At 46.6% G+C, this 17,634-nt stretch overlaps 1 protein-coding gene across 1 annotated transcript in view; it reads right to left on the reverse strand.

The window, feature by feature from the left end:
• sqstm1 (sequestosome 1) overlaps positions 1-17,634 on the reverse strand; it is a 75,749-nt gene that overhangs the window by 2,511 nt on the left and 55,604 nt on the right. Inside the window, exons 4-10 of the mRNA XM_038796211.1 lie at positions 12,019-12,579; positions 9,200-9,295; positions 8,251-8,465; positions 5,472-5,619; positions 4,790-4,885; positions 2,922-3,172; positions 3-210 (exon numbers count right to left, since the gene is read on the reverse strand). Of these exons, the coding sequence (XP_038652139.1) occupies positions 3-210; positions 2,922-3,172; positions 4,790-4,885; positions 5,472-5,619; positions 8,251-8,465; positions 9,200-9,295; positions 12,019-12,187 (1,183 nt within the window). The 5' untranslated portion in view covers positions 12,188-12,579. The remainder of the gene's footprint in view (positions 1-2; positions 211-2,921; positions 3,173-4,789; positions 4,886-5,471; positions 5,620-8,250; positions 8,466-9,199; positions 9,296-12,018; positions 12,580-17,634) is intronic.

The raw sequence follows: 17,634 nt of genomic DNA on the forward strand, positions 1-17,634 counted from the left end.
ACCCTGTGGAAGATGAGGGTACAGAGCTGCTTCTCTCAGTCCCGTGGGTCCCAGTTCATAAGAGCTGGAACTTTGCCGTTGGTTTAAAGATTCCTCATATTCCTGCAAACAAAGTTGCTGCATTGACTGCAGTTCACCAGTTGATGGATCAACCCCTTTGTCTGATAGATGAGTCCATTCCTCGTCAATATTATTGTCAACACTGGGCGTCTGTCAGGAAAGGAATGCAGCTCATTTAAAAAAAAAAGAGGGTAACATTGTACAATTAAACCAAATACGTTAATAAATTAATACCTTCCACTCAAATTGTATTTTGAAAATTGACTTAACTCTGAAGAGCATTTGTTATTAAAAACATTAGATGATGCTTCTATAATGGGTCAAAGTGCTGGCTGATATATAATGCCATCCAGCTCAGGTAGGTGCCAGACTCGGGTTGTACTCTGGATTGTAGAATTTCTACAGTGTAGAAAGAGGCCCTTCAAGTCTACACCAACCCTCCGAAAGAGCACCCTACCTAGGCCCATTCCCGCGCCCCATTCCAGTAGCCCCACCTAATCACTGGGACACTAAGGGGCAATTTAGCATGGCCAATCCACCTAACCTGCACATCTTTTGGACCGTGGGTGGAAACTGGAGCACCCGGAGGAAACCCACGCACACATGGGGAGAACGTGCAAACTCCACACAGTCACCCAAGACCGAAATCGAACCCAGGTCCCTGGCACTGAGGCAGCAGTGCTAACCACAGATTTAGTGGACTTCAACCATGGCAGCATTTAGGGTCACTACATCAGTTATCAGGGTTTGAATGGGGGAAATAGAACTTCTTGGTTATCTGGTGACCCTCAATTGAATTAAAGAAAATTTGCCATTTATAGTGCACGTTTCATGATCTTGGGACCAAAGCCCTTCACACCCAACGAAGTACAGCAGTTCATTTTTAATAAACATGGCAGTCAATTTGTGCACAGAAAGATCTCATGAACATCAATGAGACGCTCCAAAGTTCTTTGGAGCCAATTAAGTGCTTGTGAAATGTAGTCACTGATGGAATGTATAAATTTAGTAACGTTTGCATTGCAATTACAGAATTAGAATGCCAAGGCTACTGCAAAGAGCTTTGTGGGGATCACCGAATGTCTAAATCAGCACATGAAAAATTTATCTCAGAAACTGGGAGACCCATAGCAGGGATGGGGAGAGGGTGATGAACACGGATGGTTTTAAGGTTGGGCTGTGTTGGGGCAGCACGGTGGCGCAGTGGTTAACACTGCTGCCTCACGGCGCCGAGGACCCAGGTTCGATCCCAAGTCATTGTCCGTGAGGAGGTTTACACCTTCTCCCTGTGTCTGCATGAGTCTCACCCCCACAACTCAAAGATGCGCAGGTTAGGTGAATTGGCCACACTAAATTACCCCTTAATTGGAAAAAGAGAATGGAGTACTCGAAATTGGGTTGTGTGGCAATGAGAATCAATTATGTCATTGCAGTGGCGAGCCATGTGAAACAACCCACCATAATTCAAAAGTTTCTTCCTCCAAACTCTGCCGGGTAAATAGTTATTTCATCATACATGCACCTTTATTTTGGGATGAGGATTTTCTGCACCATTGTAAGTAAACTTTAAATAGTATTCAACTGCTGCCATTTGAACTGAGCAATGGTGGTCATGTTTCTCTCCTCTTCCTAACCTCTCTAATTTACTGCTCACGGCGCTTGTCACTAGCACAGAGTACTGGTAGTGGTTATATTACTGGACCTAATAGCCCAGAAGACTGGACGAATAATCCCAAGAATAAAAATTCAAATCCCGGGTGGCATATGGCACAGTGGATAGCACTGGGACTGCAGCGCCGAGAACCCGGGTTCGAATCCCGGCCCTGGGTCACCGCCCGTGTGGAGTTTGCACATTCTCCCCGTGTCAGTGTGGGTTTCACCCCCACAACCCAAAGATGTGCAGGTTAGGTGGATTGGCCACGCTAAATTGCCTCTCAATTGGAATTTAAAAAAATAATTGGGTATTCTAAATCAGGCACTTTCAAATTTAGGGGCGCGACCCGCAGGTGGGTGTCGGGAGGGTCACGGATCCGTCCGTCACGGCGCTCCCGATCACGCAAATCCGCGCGCAACCGGCTTTTACTAATGCTGGCTGCGAGCGGCCTTAAAAAAAAAATTGGCTGCATGCGTTCCCGATCATCGGTGCGTATGCGCAAAACTGATGATTGGACACGTATGCGCAGTGCGGCCGCATTTTTTTTTATATGGTTGCAGCCTTTTTTTCCCCCACAAGTTCGGGGGCCAAAGGGTTCACTTAAAGGGGTCAAAGAGACCCAAAACCATTTCCTCCATTTTTGTCAGCAACAAACAAGAGAAGAGAAAATGGTGTGTCGCGCATGTCGGCCAGCATGGGCCGCAAAGGTCGGCCGGCGTGGGTCATGAAGGTCAGCCTAGTTGGGTCTCGAAAGTCGGCCGGTTGGTAAAAATGGGTCCCCGGAAAAAAAGTTTGAAAAACACTGCTCTAAATTAAAAAAAAAATTAAATCCCAGTGTGTAAACCCAGACCAGGTACGGCAAGCTTCCTTCCATAAAGAGTCACGAGTGAACCAGTTGAGTTCTCACAACAATCCAACTGTTTCATTGTCACTTTTGTCCAATTAAGGGGAAATTCAGTGTGGCCAATCCACCTAACCTTTGGGATGTGGGAGTGAGACCCACGCAGCACAGGGAGAGTATGCAAACTCTACACGGACAGTGACCCGGGGCTGAGAGGCAGCAGTGCTAACTGTTGACTCATAATTGCCCTCTAAAGTGGTCTAGCAATTCATTTGGTTGAATATTAAAATACTCTGGTGTGCAGGATTTGAAGCTCGAGTAGCTGTGGATTAACTGTTTTCAGGAGAGTGAAGTAATCTCCTTTACCTTGGAACCCACAGTGCTTGGGGTGTAAGCGTCAAAGGGGTTGTTGTTTGTGGCTGACTGATCCATGTCCATCAGCAAAGGCTCGCTCTGTTCTTGGCTGGAGTTGGCAGTTTCTTTTTTCTTCCTCTGGTCATCAGATGATGGATGGGGCTGTGGGTCATTGTCTGCAGAGGTGGGCTGGCTCTCCCCAGGGCACTCAGTAGCTTTAAAACGTTGGCCCCGGTGTTCCACATCAATGTCAACATCAATACCTACAACACAATCAGAACAACCTCTGATCCTCATGTTAAAAAGGACAGAAAAGCACCAGAGAGAAAAAGAAACCCAGAACTAAGATGCTATGTCCATCAGGAAAGGCCAGAGAAGGCAGAGGAGGAGCAGCATGATGGTGCAGTGGTTAGCACTGCTGCATCACAGCGCCACGGTCCCAGGTTCGATCCTGGCTCTGGGTCACTGTCCGTGTGGAGTTTGCACATTCTCCCAGTGTCTGCGTGGGTTTCGCTCCCACAACCCAAAAAGGTGCAGGGTAGGTGGATTGGCCACGCTAAATTGCCCCATAAATTTGAAAAAAATGAAGTGGGTACTCTAAATTTATTTTTTAAAAAAGAGAAGGCAGAGGGGTGATGTGATAGAGGTCTTTAATATTATGAATAGGTTTGATTAATAGGGCAGCACGGTGGCGCAGTGGCTAGCACTGCTGCCTCAAGGCGCCAGGTCCCAGGTTAGATCCCGGCTCTGGGTCACTGTCCGTGTGGAGTTTGCACATTCTCCCCGTGTTTGCGTGGGTTTCGCCCCCACAATCCAAAGATGTGCAGGCTAGGTGGATTGGCCATGCTAAATTGCCCCTTAATTGGAAAAAATGAATTGTGTACTCGAAATGTATTTATTTTTTTTAAAATGCATAGGTTTGATTAGGTGGAGGCAAGATGTTCCCTGGGGAAGCCAGAACGAGGGTCATGAATAAAAGATGGTATGGTATATGCACGCTGCCCAAAGGCAGAGTAAATATACCATATGCCGGCTGATGCTTCATCCCCAGCTGTTATCTTGGCAGTTTTGTGTGGTTTGCCATTGTCTTCCACTCATGGGGCACGGCAAGGAAGCAGGTTCCGAGTTTACCTCAAACAGAATGGGAATTGAACCCACACTGTTGGTGTTTTTCAGCCGAGCTAACCTGCATCCCCCAAATAATCCAGGAGCAACGTCGTCATCCAGAGAATGGGAAACTCACTTCACAGGGAGCAGTTGAGGCAAACGGGATGGAGGAATTTAATGGGATGCAAATTCAGAACACGAAGATGAAAGATATTTATCATCAATAGCAATAAATGAAGGAGGATAGGAGGCAGATTGTTTTGAGCATAAACCAGTTGGATGGAATGTGCTGTTTTGGTGCTGAAAATGCTTTGCAACAAAGCGCCCGAGAGCAGAGCATTCTGTAGACAAATCTCTAGAGTGCCACAACAAGAGGGCTGGCAGAACTCTCATGGGCATTGTCCTGCTCGTCCACCAAACAGAGCATGTTTTCCAGGGGAGGAGGAAGTTATGACAGACAAAGGGAAAACAATGACAGGTCTCCCTCAGGAGTTATCCCTTGGTCTTGTTGTCCGGGATGAATCTTCAGTCTGTCCCTTATGAAGGCAAAAAAAGTCTGTGATGGGGCACAGGGCTCCCCAAGATGGAAGGTTTTGTTCTCCACAAATAGTAGGGGACCTGGTGTTGCAGTGGCGGCTGGCACAATAGAAGCACATTGTTCACCCCTTCCCCCTCATTAAGGAGCCAATGGGACAAGAACAGGGTCACAGTTATGAGGACGCAATCACCACATAATCCACCAGGGTCACAAATCAAGGGGATTTCCAACTTACCCAGTGGACTGAGCATTGCAGCCACATTTCGTCCCACATTCTTCAGATAGTTCACATTTACATTCTGGTCCTGCTTCTGGCTTCCAGAAGCTTCAGCTGCAAAAAAAAAAAAAAGGTTTGAATACAGGAGCAATTCAAGTAATAGTTTATTTTCCTGTTCCATTCAAACAATCTTATTCCAAATGGCTGAACACAAAATACATATTTTCACCCCCCTTATCTCCCCTCTTAAAAACATGGCAAATCTTTCCAAATGATTCAATATTCATTTCAAGGAAGGAATCTCGTTTGGATGGAGGAGATGGATTAAAAGGGCCACTGCTACATTAACTAATTGTTTCGTTATCTTACCTTGGGCCAATTATCTTAAATTGGTGCCTTCTGACCTTCTTGCCACCTGGAGCAGTTTCTCCTCATTTACTCTCTCACAACCCCCTCACTATTTTGAACACCTCTATTAAATCTTTCCTGAACCACCTCTGGTTCAAGAAGCTTCTGCAGATGCTCCTCATAATGGACACCCCTCATTCCTGGTAAATCTAGCTGCAGTACTTTCTAGTTTTTAAATCTGCACCTCAGCCCTGCTATAGCTGCAGAGTGCCCGAGGTATGAGAGATTAATTACACTGTTAGAATTCCAAATCTTGACAATAGCTGGTACAGGAGTGCACTGAACAATTTACCTTCCTCAGCTGGGGTCAGCTTTGCAGCTGGTGACTGCTGTCTACCGCTGCAAGCTGCTGCCTGAGCAAAGGATTCCTGCTGTGCCATTGCCCAGTGACACAGACCTCCATTTCTCTTCTTGTGGTGCCACATCCCTCGGGGAAACCGCTGCTCAAAATAAGAGAAAATAAACATTTTTATTGAAAATTTTTCATTATAAACAAAATAATATAGAAGTTAATTAAAGTTACAATGCAAAAAGAACACAATAAACAATCAAGAACCCAATTAACTTTAACCCCCAACATTAAGCTATACATACCCCTTAACAACTGATGCCAACTAATTTTTAGAAAAAGAAAATGAATAGCTACGATCAAATAGAACCCTTCTACCGAGCTCCTAATGGCGTACGTGACCTTCTCCAAATGCAAGAACGACACAAGGTCACCCAACCAGGCCGAGGCACTGGGTGGAGAAGATGATCTCCACCTAAACAGAACTGGTCTCCAGACAATAACGAGGCAAAGGTGAGGACATCCCCCTGTCTACAGCATAGGCAAGTCGGACACTCTGAAAATGGCCACCAACAGACATGGCTCCAGATCGACATTAAGTATCTCTGACATGGTGCTAAAGGAGATCCTAAAGCTTACTAATTTGGGACAAAACCAGAACGCAAGTGCGTTAGCCGGTGCCCCGAGAACAGCCTGCCCCAGAGAAACATCCACTCATCCTCACCTCTGTCAAGTGAGCCTTGTGCACCACCTCGAATTAGATCAGGCTAAGTAGAGCGCAGGAGGACGTGAAGTTGACCCTGCAAAGAGTCTCGCTCCACACCTCATCATTCACCCCAACTCATTCAACAGAGCCAATTCCGCTGTTAGGATCTGGCCCTGGCCGTAAATACACAAAATGCTTCCCCTCCTCTCCAACTGGGAGGAGTGTGATGCCAAGGGAAAAATCACGAATCTGAAAATATCTGAACAGATCAGAACCAGGGAGTTGGAATTTTTCCAACATCTCCTTAAAGCTGGCAAACCTTCCCTTCACAAACAAGTCTCCTAACCTCGCCAAACCCTTCCTCTCATGACCTAAACATAGAGTTTAAACCCACTGGCAAAAAGAGGAGCTTACTGCAAATAGGGACCAGCAAAATGCTGTTTGGACTGCTTCCAGATTCCCAGGGTGGACACCACTAAAGGATGAGGAAAACCTTGCTGGAGAGACAACGATGCCGTTACTAACGCACCAAGGCTGGAACCATTACAAGAATTTGCCCCCATATGGGAACCAGATCACTAAACCACCCCTCTACTTGCTGCCCAATAATAAATTGGGTAAAGCTAAACCTCCTGACTGTATCTCTCTGAAGGTACGCCCTGGGGATCCTTGGAGTCTTACCCATCGTAATGAAAGAGGTCACTAATTTGTTAATTTAGAACTTTTAGAAATAAAAAATCTCAGGAACACACTCATCTTATAGTCTGGACCCTGCCTGCCAGGGACAGGAAGAGAATATCCAACTTCTGGAAGTCAGATTTGACCCCATTAACCAGGCTAGTATAACTTTATATTTTTTCCTCTACCGATGAGCCGAGAAAAGCCTCAGATTCAGTCGGTGAATTTCTGTTTTTTAAAAAGAAAACTTAAACGGAGCAACTTGGACTATTATTACTTAACAATGGAGCCCTGCGATTAGCCAATTAGAAATATACTTGCAGATACATTTTTACATGGAACTACTACTGGTAGTTTTGCCCTCGTCCCAGTGGTCACTTGGGTGGGCATTTGGTCAGTCAATAGCATTTGTAAATCTGGAGGGTCAACATTGCCACCCCCAACTAACCAACTTCTTACAGGATCCATAATCCCAGTAGGGCTTCCTAAAAGATTAACTTGAGCCCATTTATTTTGTTAGCCCAGAGACAGCTCTTCTGTCCCTCCATCATGAAATGTTAAAGCCCAGAAGCAGACTACCTGGCTCCTTGTGCTTTGACAGAGTCAGTCAATTCGTCCCAATTCCTTGGTCTTCCTCCCCACCCAAATATTTATCCAATTCCCTTTTTAATAATATTACATATACTTCCATTATCTTTTACACAGTAATAATAAATATTTATTAGTGTCACAAGTAGGCCTACATTAACACTGCAATTAAGTTACTGTGAAAAACAGTATTTTAGTTCACAACAACTGTTAACATATTTCTCCATGTTGCCTCAGATTCTTTTGCCAGTCACCTGAAATATGTTTCTTCTGGTTAACGACCCTTCACCATGGGAAAAGTCTGTCCTTATTTACTCTAGCAAAACCCTTAATGATTTTGAACACTTCCATTACATCTCCCCTCAACCCTCACTGCTCCAAGGAGAAATATCCCAGATTTTCCACATAATTAAAGATTCTCATCCCTGGAAGACTAGAGTGAATCTTTTCTGCACCCTTTCCTAGGCTTAGACATCTTTCCTGAAATATAGGGTCTAGAACTGGCTACACTACTCTAGCTGAGCTCAAACCAGTGATTTAAAAGTTTAGCACTATTGAGAGTTTAATTTGGATCTGAACTAGTGACTTTCCTGTCAGCATGATTCAGTACCTAGATTTATCAGCTAAGGCAATAGGGGGTGAAAACAACTATAGAGTTTGCTGTGAAGAATTACAAAATAACCAGACTCATAGATCTCAACCAAATCATTCTCAAAATTGCCCACCATCCATAGAACAGTCTAGTCGAGGGCATGGTAGTTACTGCTTTTACAAAGAGCCCAGACTTGTTAACTAAATGGGCAGTCTCACCTCAAATGGATGGACGAATTGAGGGGTCTGGACCAGCAGCATCTCATGTTCCTTGTGGAATCCTTTCCCCTTGCAGGCACCACACAGATCATAGTCAGGACACACAGAGCACTTGTAGCGAGCACCAATCACTGGGCCATTGCAGGCATCACAGATAATGTTTGGATGAATTGGCCCAGTTCCCTTGTCCTGTCCATGTTTGCACTCTTTCTTTTCTACAATTGTAAAAATTAAGGGAGAGAGAGAGAAAACATTCGTCAGTGAGTGGAAAACCTGGTAAATATTCATTGTGGGAAAAGAGCGGAATAACACGAACAACAACTTAATGCTTACAGATCAACCAGGAATCAGGGATGAATCCACAACAGCCAGACTACACCTTTGTTTATTGACAGTTATCTGCTAGTAACCCCACCCTTCACAAAACCCAAAGTCACCGAGCACAACGGCAAACTTCTGTTTTGTGTAATATTCAGCCCTATGGTTGCTCCAGGTGCTACCTACGTTTGTTTTTATAAATTTAGAATACCCAATTCTTTTTTTCTCCAATTAAGGGGCAATTTAGCACTGCCAATTCACATATCCTACACATCTTTTCAGGTTGTGGGGGTGAGACCCAGTACTAAGCACTGCGTCACTGTGCTGCCCCTAGCTTATGGGCTTATGTTTGAACAGTTTATTTTGTGCTATAGATCCCCTCTCCTGTTTAGCACAGGGCTCAATTGCTGGCTTTGAAAGCAGACCAAGGCAGGCCAGCAGCACGGTTCAATTCCTGTACCAGCCTCCCCGAACAGGTGCCAGAATGTGGTGACTAGGGGCTTTTCACAGTAACTTCATTTGAAGCCTACTTGTGACAATAAGCGATTTTCATTTCATATATTTATACTCAATGGGAATGAGACAAACAGCTGTTGGGCTGATTTTAGCAAAGAGCGATAGGAAGTCTTACCTCTGATGTAGACGCGGAAGGTTCCCTCCTTAAGAAAGGACAAAGCCATCATCAGCTCATCATCACTAGAGAACGCAATCATATCCCCTTCCTCATCTGAAAAAGATAGTGTGTAATCAGCTTGCAGGTTCAGCTCAGTTAATATTCAGAAATGGCAGGTAGTGCATGTTATTAGGAATGCAAATGCTGAGATAGTCTTTATAAGCAGTGGGGACGGGAGGGAGGTGTTGAAGCAAAGAAATAAAGAAAACTTGCTGCAATTATATGGGGCTCGAGTGAGACCACGGGGTGTGCAGTTTTTAAACCTCCATACCCAAAGAACGTGCCTTAAAAGGGGATCAGTGAACAGAGAAGAACAGTGCAGAAGGAGGCCATTCGGCCCATTGAGTCTGCACCGACCCACTTAAGCCCTCACTTCCACCCTATCCCCGTAACCCAACAATCCCGCCTAATCTTTTTGGTCACCAAGGACAATTTATCATGGCCAATCCACCTAACCTGCACGTCTTTGGACTGGGGAGGAAACTAGAGCACCCGGAGGAAATGCAGACACGGGGAGAACATGCAGACTCCGCATTGACAGTGACCCAGCAGGGAATCGAACCTGGGACCCTGGCGCTGTGAAGCCAGTGGTATCCACTTGTGCTACCGTGAAGGTTCACAAGACTAATTCCTAGGATGAGTGGATTGACCCACGTGGAAAGATGGAGTAGAATGGGTTTATACTTTCTGGAGTTTAGAAGAACAAGAGGTGATCTCATTGAAATACACGAGGGCTTAATAAGGTTGATGCAGAGAGGCTGTTTCTCTTTGGCTGGGGAACCAAGGGCTAGAGTCTCAAAACAAAGGTCTGCCATTTACGACCGAGACAAGGAGAAATTCCTTCACTCGGAGGGTTGGCATATCTTTGGAATTTTTGAAGGTTGGTTCCAGGAGTCAGAGACCAGTATTTAACTCGAACCATTCACTCATCAACCCTTTGATCTTGGAGCTGTATTATCTGCTGGTCTTGACAATGGTTTTGGGAATAGGGCGGGGGAGTGGGCCTAGGTAGGGTGCTCTTTTGGAGACTTGATGGGCCGAATGGTCTCCTTCTGCACTGGAATGATTCTCTATATGAACCATAAACGTCCAAGAGTCAGTCTGGGCTGCCAGCCAGAAGGTGTCACATTTTTTAAATATGCAAAATAAACAGCTACTTGTATTGTACAGAATCCATGGCCTCACCCCTCCCAGTCTCCAACTTCCTCCAGCCCCACAACCCTCTGAGATATCTGCACTCCTCCAATTCTGGCCTCTCGAGCATCACTGATTCGCTCCAACACAGGCAGCACACCTTCATCCGAAATCCCCTCCCTAAACTACAGCTCAAGTGAAAATGTCATCTTCGAGGATTATGTACAGTTTCAAAATAATGGGGACGCCACTTAGGACTCAGATGAGAACAGTTTTTTTCCCCCCCCACACAGGAGGGTTGTGAATCTTTGGGATTCTCTACCCCAGAAGCTGTGGAAGCTCAATCATTGAATATGTTTAAAGCAGAGTTTGATAGATTTCTGATTAACAATAATGTTATGGGGTTGTGGGTGTAAAAGACATTGAAAGGTCTGATCAGTCATGATCATATTACATTGCGGAGCAGGCTTGACAGGAATGGCCTCCTCTTGTTCAAAGGTGCAATGTCTGGACATATTCCTTTTGCTAGCTCTATGAATATATTGTTGTTTCTGGAATGTGTAAGTAAGCCTGCTTGAATCTTAATTGGTTGTTAGTTGTAATGAACTCCAATTAGCTTTATTGGTTGGCCAATTGGAGTATGAGCTCCCTCAATGATAGCTCATTGAGGGGGCCCATATAATCACCTGTGTAGGCTTTGTGAGCCAGTCTTAAGTTGACTGGACTGCTCGCAGCACTGTTTGTAGCTGCTCATGTAATATCGTTATAAATAAATATTGGTGTGGTGACGGAACTCCTGCCTCCCGTGGATTACTACATTAGTATAACTCAATATGCTCAGGATTGTTCAGTAAGCACTGCCCAATCATGTAATCGTGTTAACACATCACATGGGAGTTTTTCAAGCACAGGCAATAGGCAGAGTACTAACAGTACTCACCCAACCTGCTCATTTTGTGACTTTTAACCACAAACAGGATACTTTCAATATTTTTGTTTGCATTTCAAATTTTCAGCATAATGCTTTGCTGGTGAAGCAGTGGAAAATGCACTCCCAGTTGCGTTGAAATAGGCGGTGTAAGACTTTCCTCCGTAATGGCAAAATCATTTAAAAAAACAAGCAACTTATGGCATTCGTTTTATAGAAATTATTTGATCAGGAGTATCAGGATAGGCGAATGGGTTGGTGTCGGTGAATAGCGGGAATTTCCGCATTCTGCACAGGCCTGACCGAAAGGGGCGCTGATAAAACAATTTGGTAAACCATGGTTTTTTTTTTCCTTTAAACCACCCCCCTCCCAACAGCGGCAGATTGGACAAATGCCTGGGAGTGGAATCCAGCCCCATCCAGTCCAGCAATCTCGCTGTTCAATCAACTCCGGTTAACTGCGGATGGGGGGCGGCGCCAACCCTCTCCTGCCAATTAAAACCACTCCCCGCAGTTTCCTTTGTCGCTGACAATATTTAGACAAAACACAAGAACATTAAAAGCATAAATTTGGAGGCGGAAAATCAGACGCAAAGGAAAGATAACCCCGGGGAAATTCAGGCAGGGACCCCGGGGGAAATTCAGGCAGGGACCCCGGGGGAAATTCAGGCAGGGACCCCGGGGGAAATTCAGGCAGGGAGTCACAAACACCTACCTTTGTAATACATCTGGAAGTTCTCGGATCGCAGGCTCTGGAAGACGCTGCCCACCTTCTTGTAGAGATACTCGAAGCTGGTGGAGACGCCGTGGTCGACGGTGAAGCGGCGGATCTCCCGGTTCGTTTCCTCTTTCCCCAGCAGATAAACCTTCACGTTGAAAGCCATGGCTCGGGACGGCGTGTGGTTTTTGCTCCGCTGACAGCAAATCCGCTACTTTGGTGGCGGAAAATTCCGACGGCGTCAGTTGCGCAGCAAGAAATGGCCACTGAAGCTCTCGGGAGTTTCCTCTTCTCGGCTTATTCAGGGCGGAGTGTAGCCTGAGTGCTGGGTGCCAGCTTTATATACAGCCGCACACACTCTCCCCGCCCCGAGTGTGTTACTCAGCACAAAGATGTCTTTCTCTTCCGTACATGAGATCCGCTCCTGTGTACACAGCTGATGTCCCTCCTCATTCCCCCCTCCACGGGGGGACTGCGAGCACCGACGGGGAATTGACGCAACGCCGCTTTCACAGGCGGCTTTGCCTTTCCTCCAGGCTGTTCCGTCACCCTGGAGACCTGGCCCACAACAATAACATTTATTTCAAACTGCGTTTACAAAGTGGTTACTATAATCTTACTTTCCAGAGGGTAATTCTTTCAAAAAAAGAACAGAAGGATGGTAAATATGAAGAAACATTGTTATTAAGGGGTTTCGGGGCGGAACGGTGGCGCAGTGGTTAGCATTGCTGCCTCACGGCGCCGAGGTCCCAGGTTTGATCCCGGTTCTGGGTCACCAAGGTAGACCAAGAGAAAAGGTTGGGGTGGGGAGGAGAGTCGTGATTATAAGATGTTACTAATAAATCCAAAACGTGGACTTTGCCACTGCAGAAAATAGTTCAGGGAGGAAAAAGAATTTGTTGATGGGATGAGATGAAGAAACTCTTGTAGGGAATAAACCGTGGTCTAGACCAGTTGGGGTGAAATGCCTAGTTCAGGAGTAGGCCACTCAGCCCTCGAGTCCGATCTGCCCGCCATTCAATAAAATCCTGGTTGAACTGATTGTCCAAAGTGGAGAATGTGATGCTGTGCCAATTCATAGAATCTGACAGCACAGGAGGCCATTCAGCCCACTGTGCCTGCACTGAAATTAAAACAACATTCTGGAAATAGAACAATTAGTCCTGCTCTTTACCCATAGCCGTTCAACGTACTGGCTGAGTGGAGTGTACACTGACTGGGTTGTGCAGTCACCATTAGCTGTCACATTTTGGACAATACCTTTTGGTCATTCCTACTGTTAGCTTCTGGAGATTTTTTTTCCTAACTTCCAGTCTTGGATAAATCTCATCTGCCTCCAATTCAACATTGGGAAATCATGAAACCAGCAGTCCCCACCACAAACTCCATTCTCTTGCTATTCCTCTCCTTATCAATTCTTGGGCTGAACCAACTTGCTCACGATCTGTGTCCTTTCTAACATGCGTTTAAATTCAGATCCCATATCCTGTCCATCAAATAAAAACTTTCACCTCAACAACATTCTTACCATTGTCTAAAGGCGGCATGGTGGTGCAGTATTTAGCACTGCTGCCTCACGGTGCCGAGGACCCGGGTTCGATTCCGGCCCCGGGTCACTATCCGTGTGGAGTTTGCACATTCTTCTCGTGTCTGCGTGGGCCTCAGCCCCACAACCCAAAGATGTGCCGGATAGGTGGATTGGCATACTAAATTGGCCCTTAATTGAAAAAAAAACATTGTCCTTATGACTTAAACCTTTATAAGTTATAAGGGATAGTTGCACAGTGGTTAGCACTGCTACCTCACAGCACCAGACCCAGGTTTGATTTCTACCTCGGGTAACTGTGTGTAGTCTGCACATTCTTTCTGTGTCTGCGTGGGTTTCCTTTGGGTGATCCGTTAGGGAAGGACCACCAATGGCGAGTCTTCCCTGGGATTTAGGATACCAGCATTTATCCATTGCCCATCAGCACCACCAGGAGCAATACCTGCTGCCGATAATGCACCCACCAGAGGTCTAGGATCGACAAGAGTGGGATGGGGTCATTGAGAGGATGAAGCTGGTTAGGCATGGGTGAGGGTTGGAAGATAGGGTGGCTCTCAGCAATCTTCCTGATGCCAGGTCCCTCGATCAGGCACTCTGTGTCTTGGAACGAGGAACCTTCTCTGAAAGCCCGCATCTGGTTTGCTGTTCAGGTTCCCCACTTGCTGACTCCCCTCACTCACTGCTGGTCAAATAGTGTGAGTATTTAAAGTACTGTGTTCAGTTTTAGGCTCTTTACCCAAGTGTGGATCTACTTGCTTTAGAAAGGAATGCAATGATAGTTCACTAGATTGGGTCGTGAGATAAGAGGGCTGTCCTATAAGGAATGATCGAGTTTAATGAACCTATATTCTCATGTTTAGAAGAATTTAAGATGCTCATTGAAAAATATAAAATATTTGCAGTGTTTGACAGGGTGGATGCTGAGGGGCTGTTTCCCCTGGCTGCAGAGTCTAGAACAAATCCACATGTGATGAGATTAGGAGAAATGTCTTCACTTAGTGGGTTGTGAATCTTTGGAATTCTCTAACCCAGAGATCTGTGGATGCTCAGGCGTTGAGTATATTCAAGATGTAGATCAATAGTGTTTTTGACTCTAAGTGAATTAAGGAATGGGGAGATTGATAATAGCAATATAATAGGCAGAAATGTTAATGTAGAAGTTCAACCATGATCTCAACAAATGGCAGAGATGATGGACATTTGGTCCTACTCCTGCTTCTATTTCTCAAGTTCACCATTCTGCAGCTCACCGTCATGCCTACAGCTGCACGTTTCTACTGCTCTGATGGAACTTCAGAAGCCACAGATCTCTTGCACCTACACCCATATCACTACAAGCCACGAGAAATCCATCTGCTTTTCTGCTTGTTTATACTACACAGAGAATTCTGGCAGTGTTATTACCCATCCCAGGTGGGACATGAAGAGACAAGCAGAAGGTGTTGTAATAGAGTCACGTGCAGGCCACGCTGACTGGGTAGGTTCCTTCCGTAAATCAGCAGCTTTTCAGGATATTTGTTTTTCTAGTGCTGACCCGAAAATAACCACATTTATTGAATTCAATTTCCCATAATTCTTACAATTTCTGGGTTGCTAGTACATGGTGATAGTGATTACATTAATGTACCTTTTATGACGAGTCTGGCTGGCTGAATAATTCATAGAATCATAGAATTTACAGTGCAGAAGGAAGCCATTTGTCCCATTGATCTACACTGGCCTTTGAAACAGCACCCTACTCAAGCCCACACCTCCACCTATTCCCGCAACCGAGTAACCCCAACTAAACTTTGGACACTAAGGGGCAATTTATCATGGCCAATCCACCTAACCCGCACATCCCTGGATCGTGGGAGGAAACCAAAGCACCCGGAGGAAACCCACGCAGACATGGGGAGAAAACACAAACTCCACACAGTCACCCGAAGTCGGAATTGAACCCGGGTCCTTCGAGCCGCAAGGCAGAGGGCCAACCACCATCCCAAATTATTTGAAATGTTGTAAACTTGGCTAACCCAACTTTCAGATCAGTGGCCAAAATTCTCCGTTTGGGAGATTTGCTGAATTGCGTACGGTTCGCGTTCCCATTGGGGGTGCTATTTCTGGAGCAATTCAGGATATGCTAATTGGCCAGCACTCTGCCCACGTGAATCGAGAGCAATTCTCATTCCTGCCAGTGGCGGATTCGCAGGGGCCAGAATTGGCACTGGAGAGCTTGATGAGCTGGAGCTGCTTATAAGAACTCCACTCCCCACATACTCCTTCCAGCCCAGAAGATGGCTGCATGAAGAGCAACACCATGCTTTGTGGATAGGGAACTCAAAAGGATGTTATTTGTGATGGAGGAGAGGTGGGACACCCTCTTCCTCAGGGTGGGCAGGAGGATACCACCCGCGGTTGTTAACGGGGCCTGGGCAGAGGTGGCCGGGCAGCACATCAAGTGGAAGTAGAGACTCCTGAGAGGGCGACAGTCAGAGGGCTGCCCGATCCCAGGAACCAACTGTAGTCTGGACAGGTATCCGGCTTCTGGAAAGTATGATCGCATCACTGGTGGAGATGCAGACACAGAGCCAGGCTCTACAGGAAGGGATGTCAGCAACTTTCCAGCACCTGTAGGTGCAGTTGGAGGAGTTCAGCTGCCTTCAGATACACAAGATTGTACCGAAATACATGGTAACCAGGCCAACACTGAATGGGTGGCGTCTGCGGTGGATGCCTCGGGTGTCAGAGCCATGGATCATGAAGTCCAAGGCTTCGGGCACACTGTGCGGTCGATGACTGAGGCTCCGGACAGGGGAGTCCAGTCACAGGCCCATGTACCGGACTCACATGGACATTGCTGCGGTGCTCCAGAACTTGACCCAGTCACAAAGGGTTATGGCTGAGGGCGTGGAGAGCATTGGCTAGGCGCTGACTGACCTGGGCCAGTCACAGAGGGACAAGACCGTGTCTGCGTGGGTTTCCTCCAGGTGCTTCGGTTTCCTCCCACGGTCCAGGGATGTGCGGGTTAGGTGGATTGGCCATGCTAAATTGCCCCTTAATGTCCAAAGTTTAGTTGGGGTTACTCGGTTACCATGATTCACTCTCTGAGGGACAAGGCCAGGGCGGCACGGTAGCACAGTGGTTAGCACTACTTTGCAGCTCCGCGGTCCCAGGTTCGATTCCCGGCTTGGGTGGAGTCTGCACATTCTCCCCGTGTCTGCGTGGGTTTCCTCCGAGTGTTCCGATTTCCTCCCACAGTCCAAAGATGTGCAGGTTAGGTGGATTGGCTATGCTAAATTGCCCTTAGTGTCCAAAAAAGTTAGGTTGGGTTACGGGGATAAGGTGGAGGTGTGGGCTTAAGTGAGGTGCTCTTTCCAGGTGCTGGCACAGAATCGATGGGCCGAATGACCTCCTTCTGCGCTGTAAATTCTATGATTCTATGGTTGAGGGCAGGGAGACGAGAATGGGCCTCCAGGGCTGGAAGCGCCAGGTGACAGCAGAGCCTCGGAGCTCACTCTGGCCTAAACTCCATCCCATGAAGTAACCGGGGGCCATTGAGCACGCAAAAGGGAGGAGGTGGTGATGGGGCCCATGCAGGGTCTCCCGCAGGGGAGATGCTAAATCACATCTCTTCTGAATCCCCCCCACCTGACACTGGCACATCTGATGAGCAGTAGGCAGAACAGGGTGGCACCTAATCACCTGTCACACCCGAAAGTCGGCCAGTCCCATCCAGGTCCTCCAAAGGAGGGCTACCAAAGGCATCTCAGGGGAGAGGGCAAAATACGCCACAGCAGGCTGCCTCCACCGCTGATGTGCTGTCTGGGATAAGACCAAGAAGGAGTGGTAGGCTATGTAAAATAAGGAAGGTAGACACCAGTTTACTTGGCACAGGTTTGAGGTAGGGGTCAAGGACAACAATTATATATAGTCACTATTAAACACTTTTTCACCAACATTCTGACCTGTCTCAATTCTCTTCTGAAGGGTGTGAGGGATGGGTTGGGCTGGGTGCAGAGGGGGGGGGGGGGGTGTAGGCTTTGGGATGTTGGTGTGGGTATTGAAGAATGGCACAGAGCAGGGCC

This window comes from Scyliorhinus canicula, chromosome 4 (genome assembly GCF_902713615.1).
Source record: "Scyliorhinus canicula chromosome 4, sScyCan1.1, whole genome shotgun sequence".
In the NCBI taxonomy this organism is placed as follows: domain Eukaryota; kingdom Metazoa; phylum Chordata; class Chondrichthyes; order Carcharhiniformes; family Scyliorhinidae; genus Scyliorhinus; species Scyliorhinus canicula.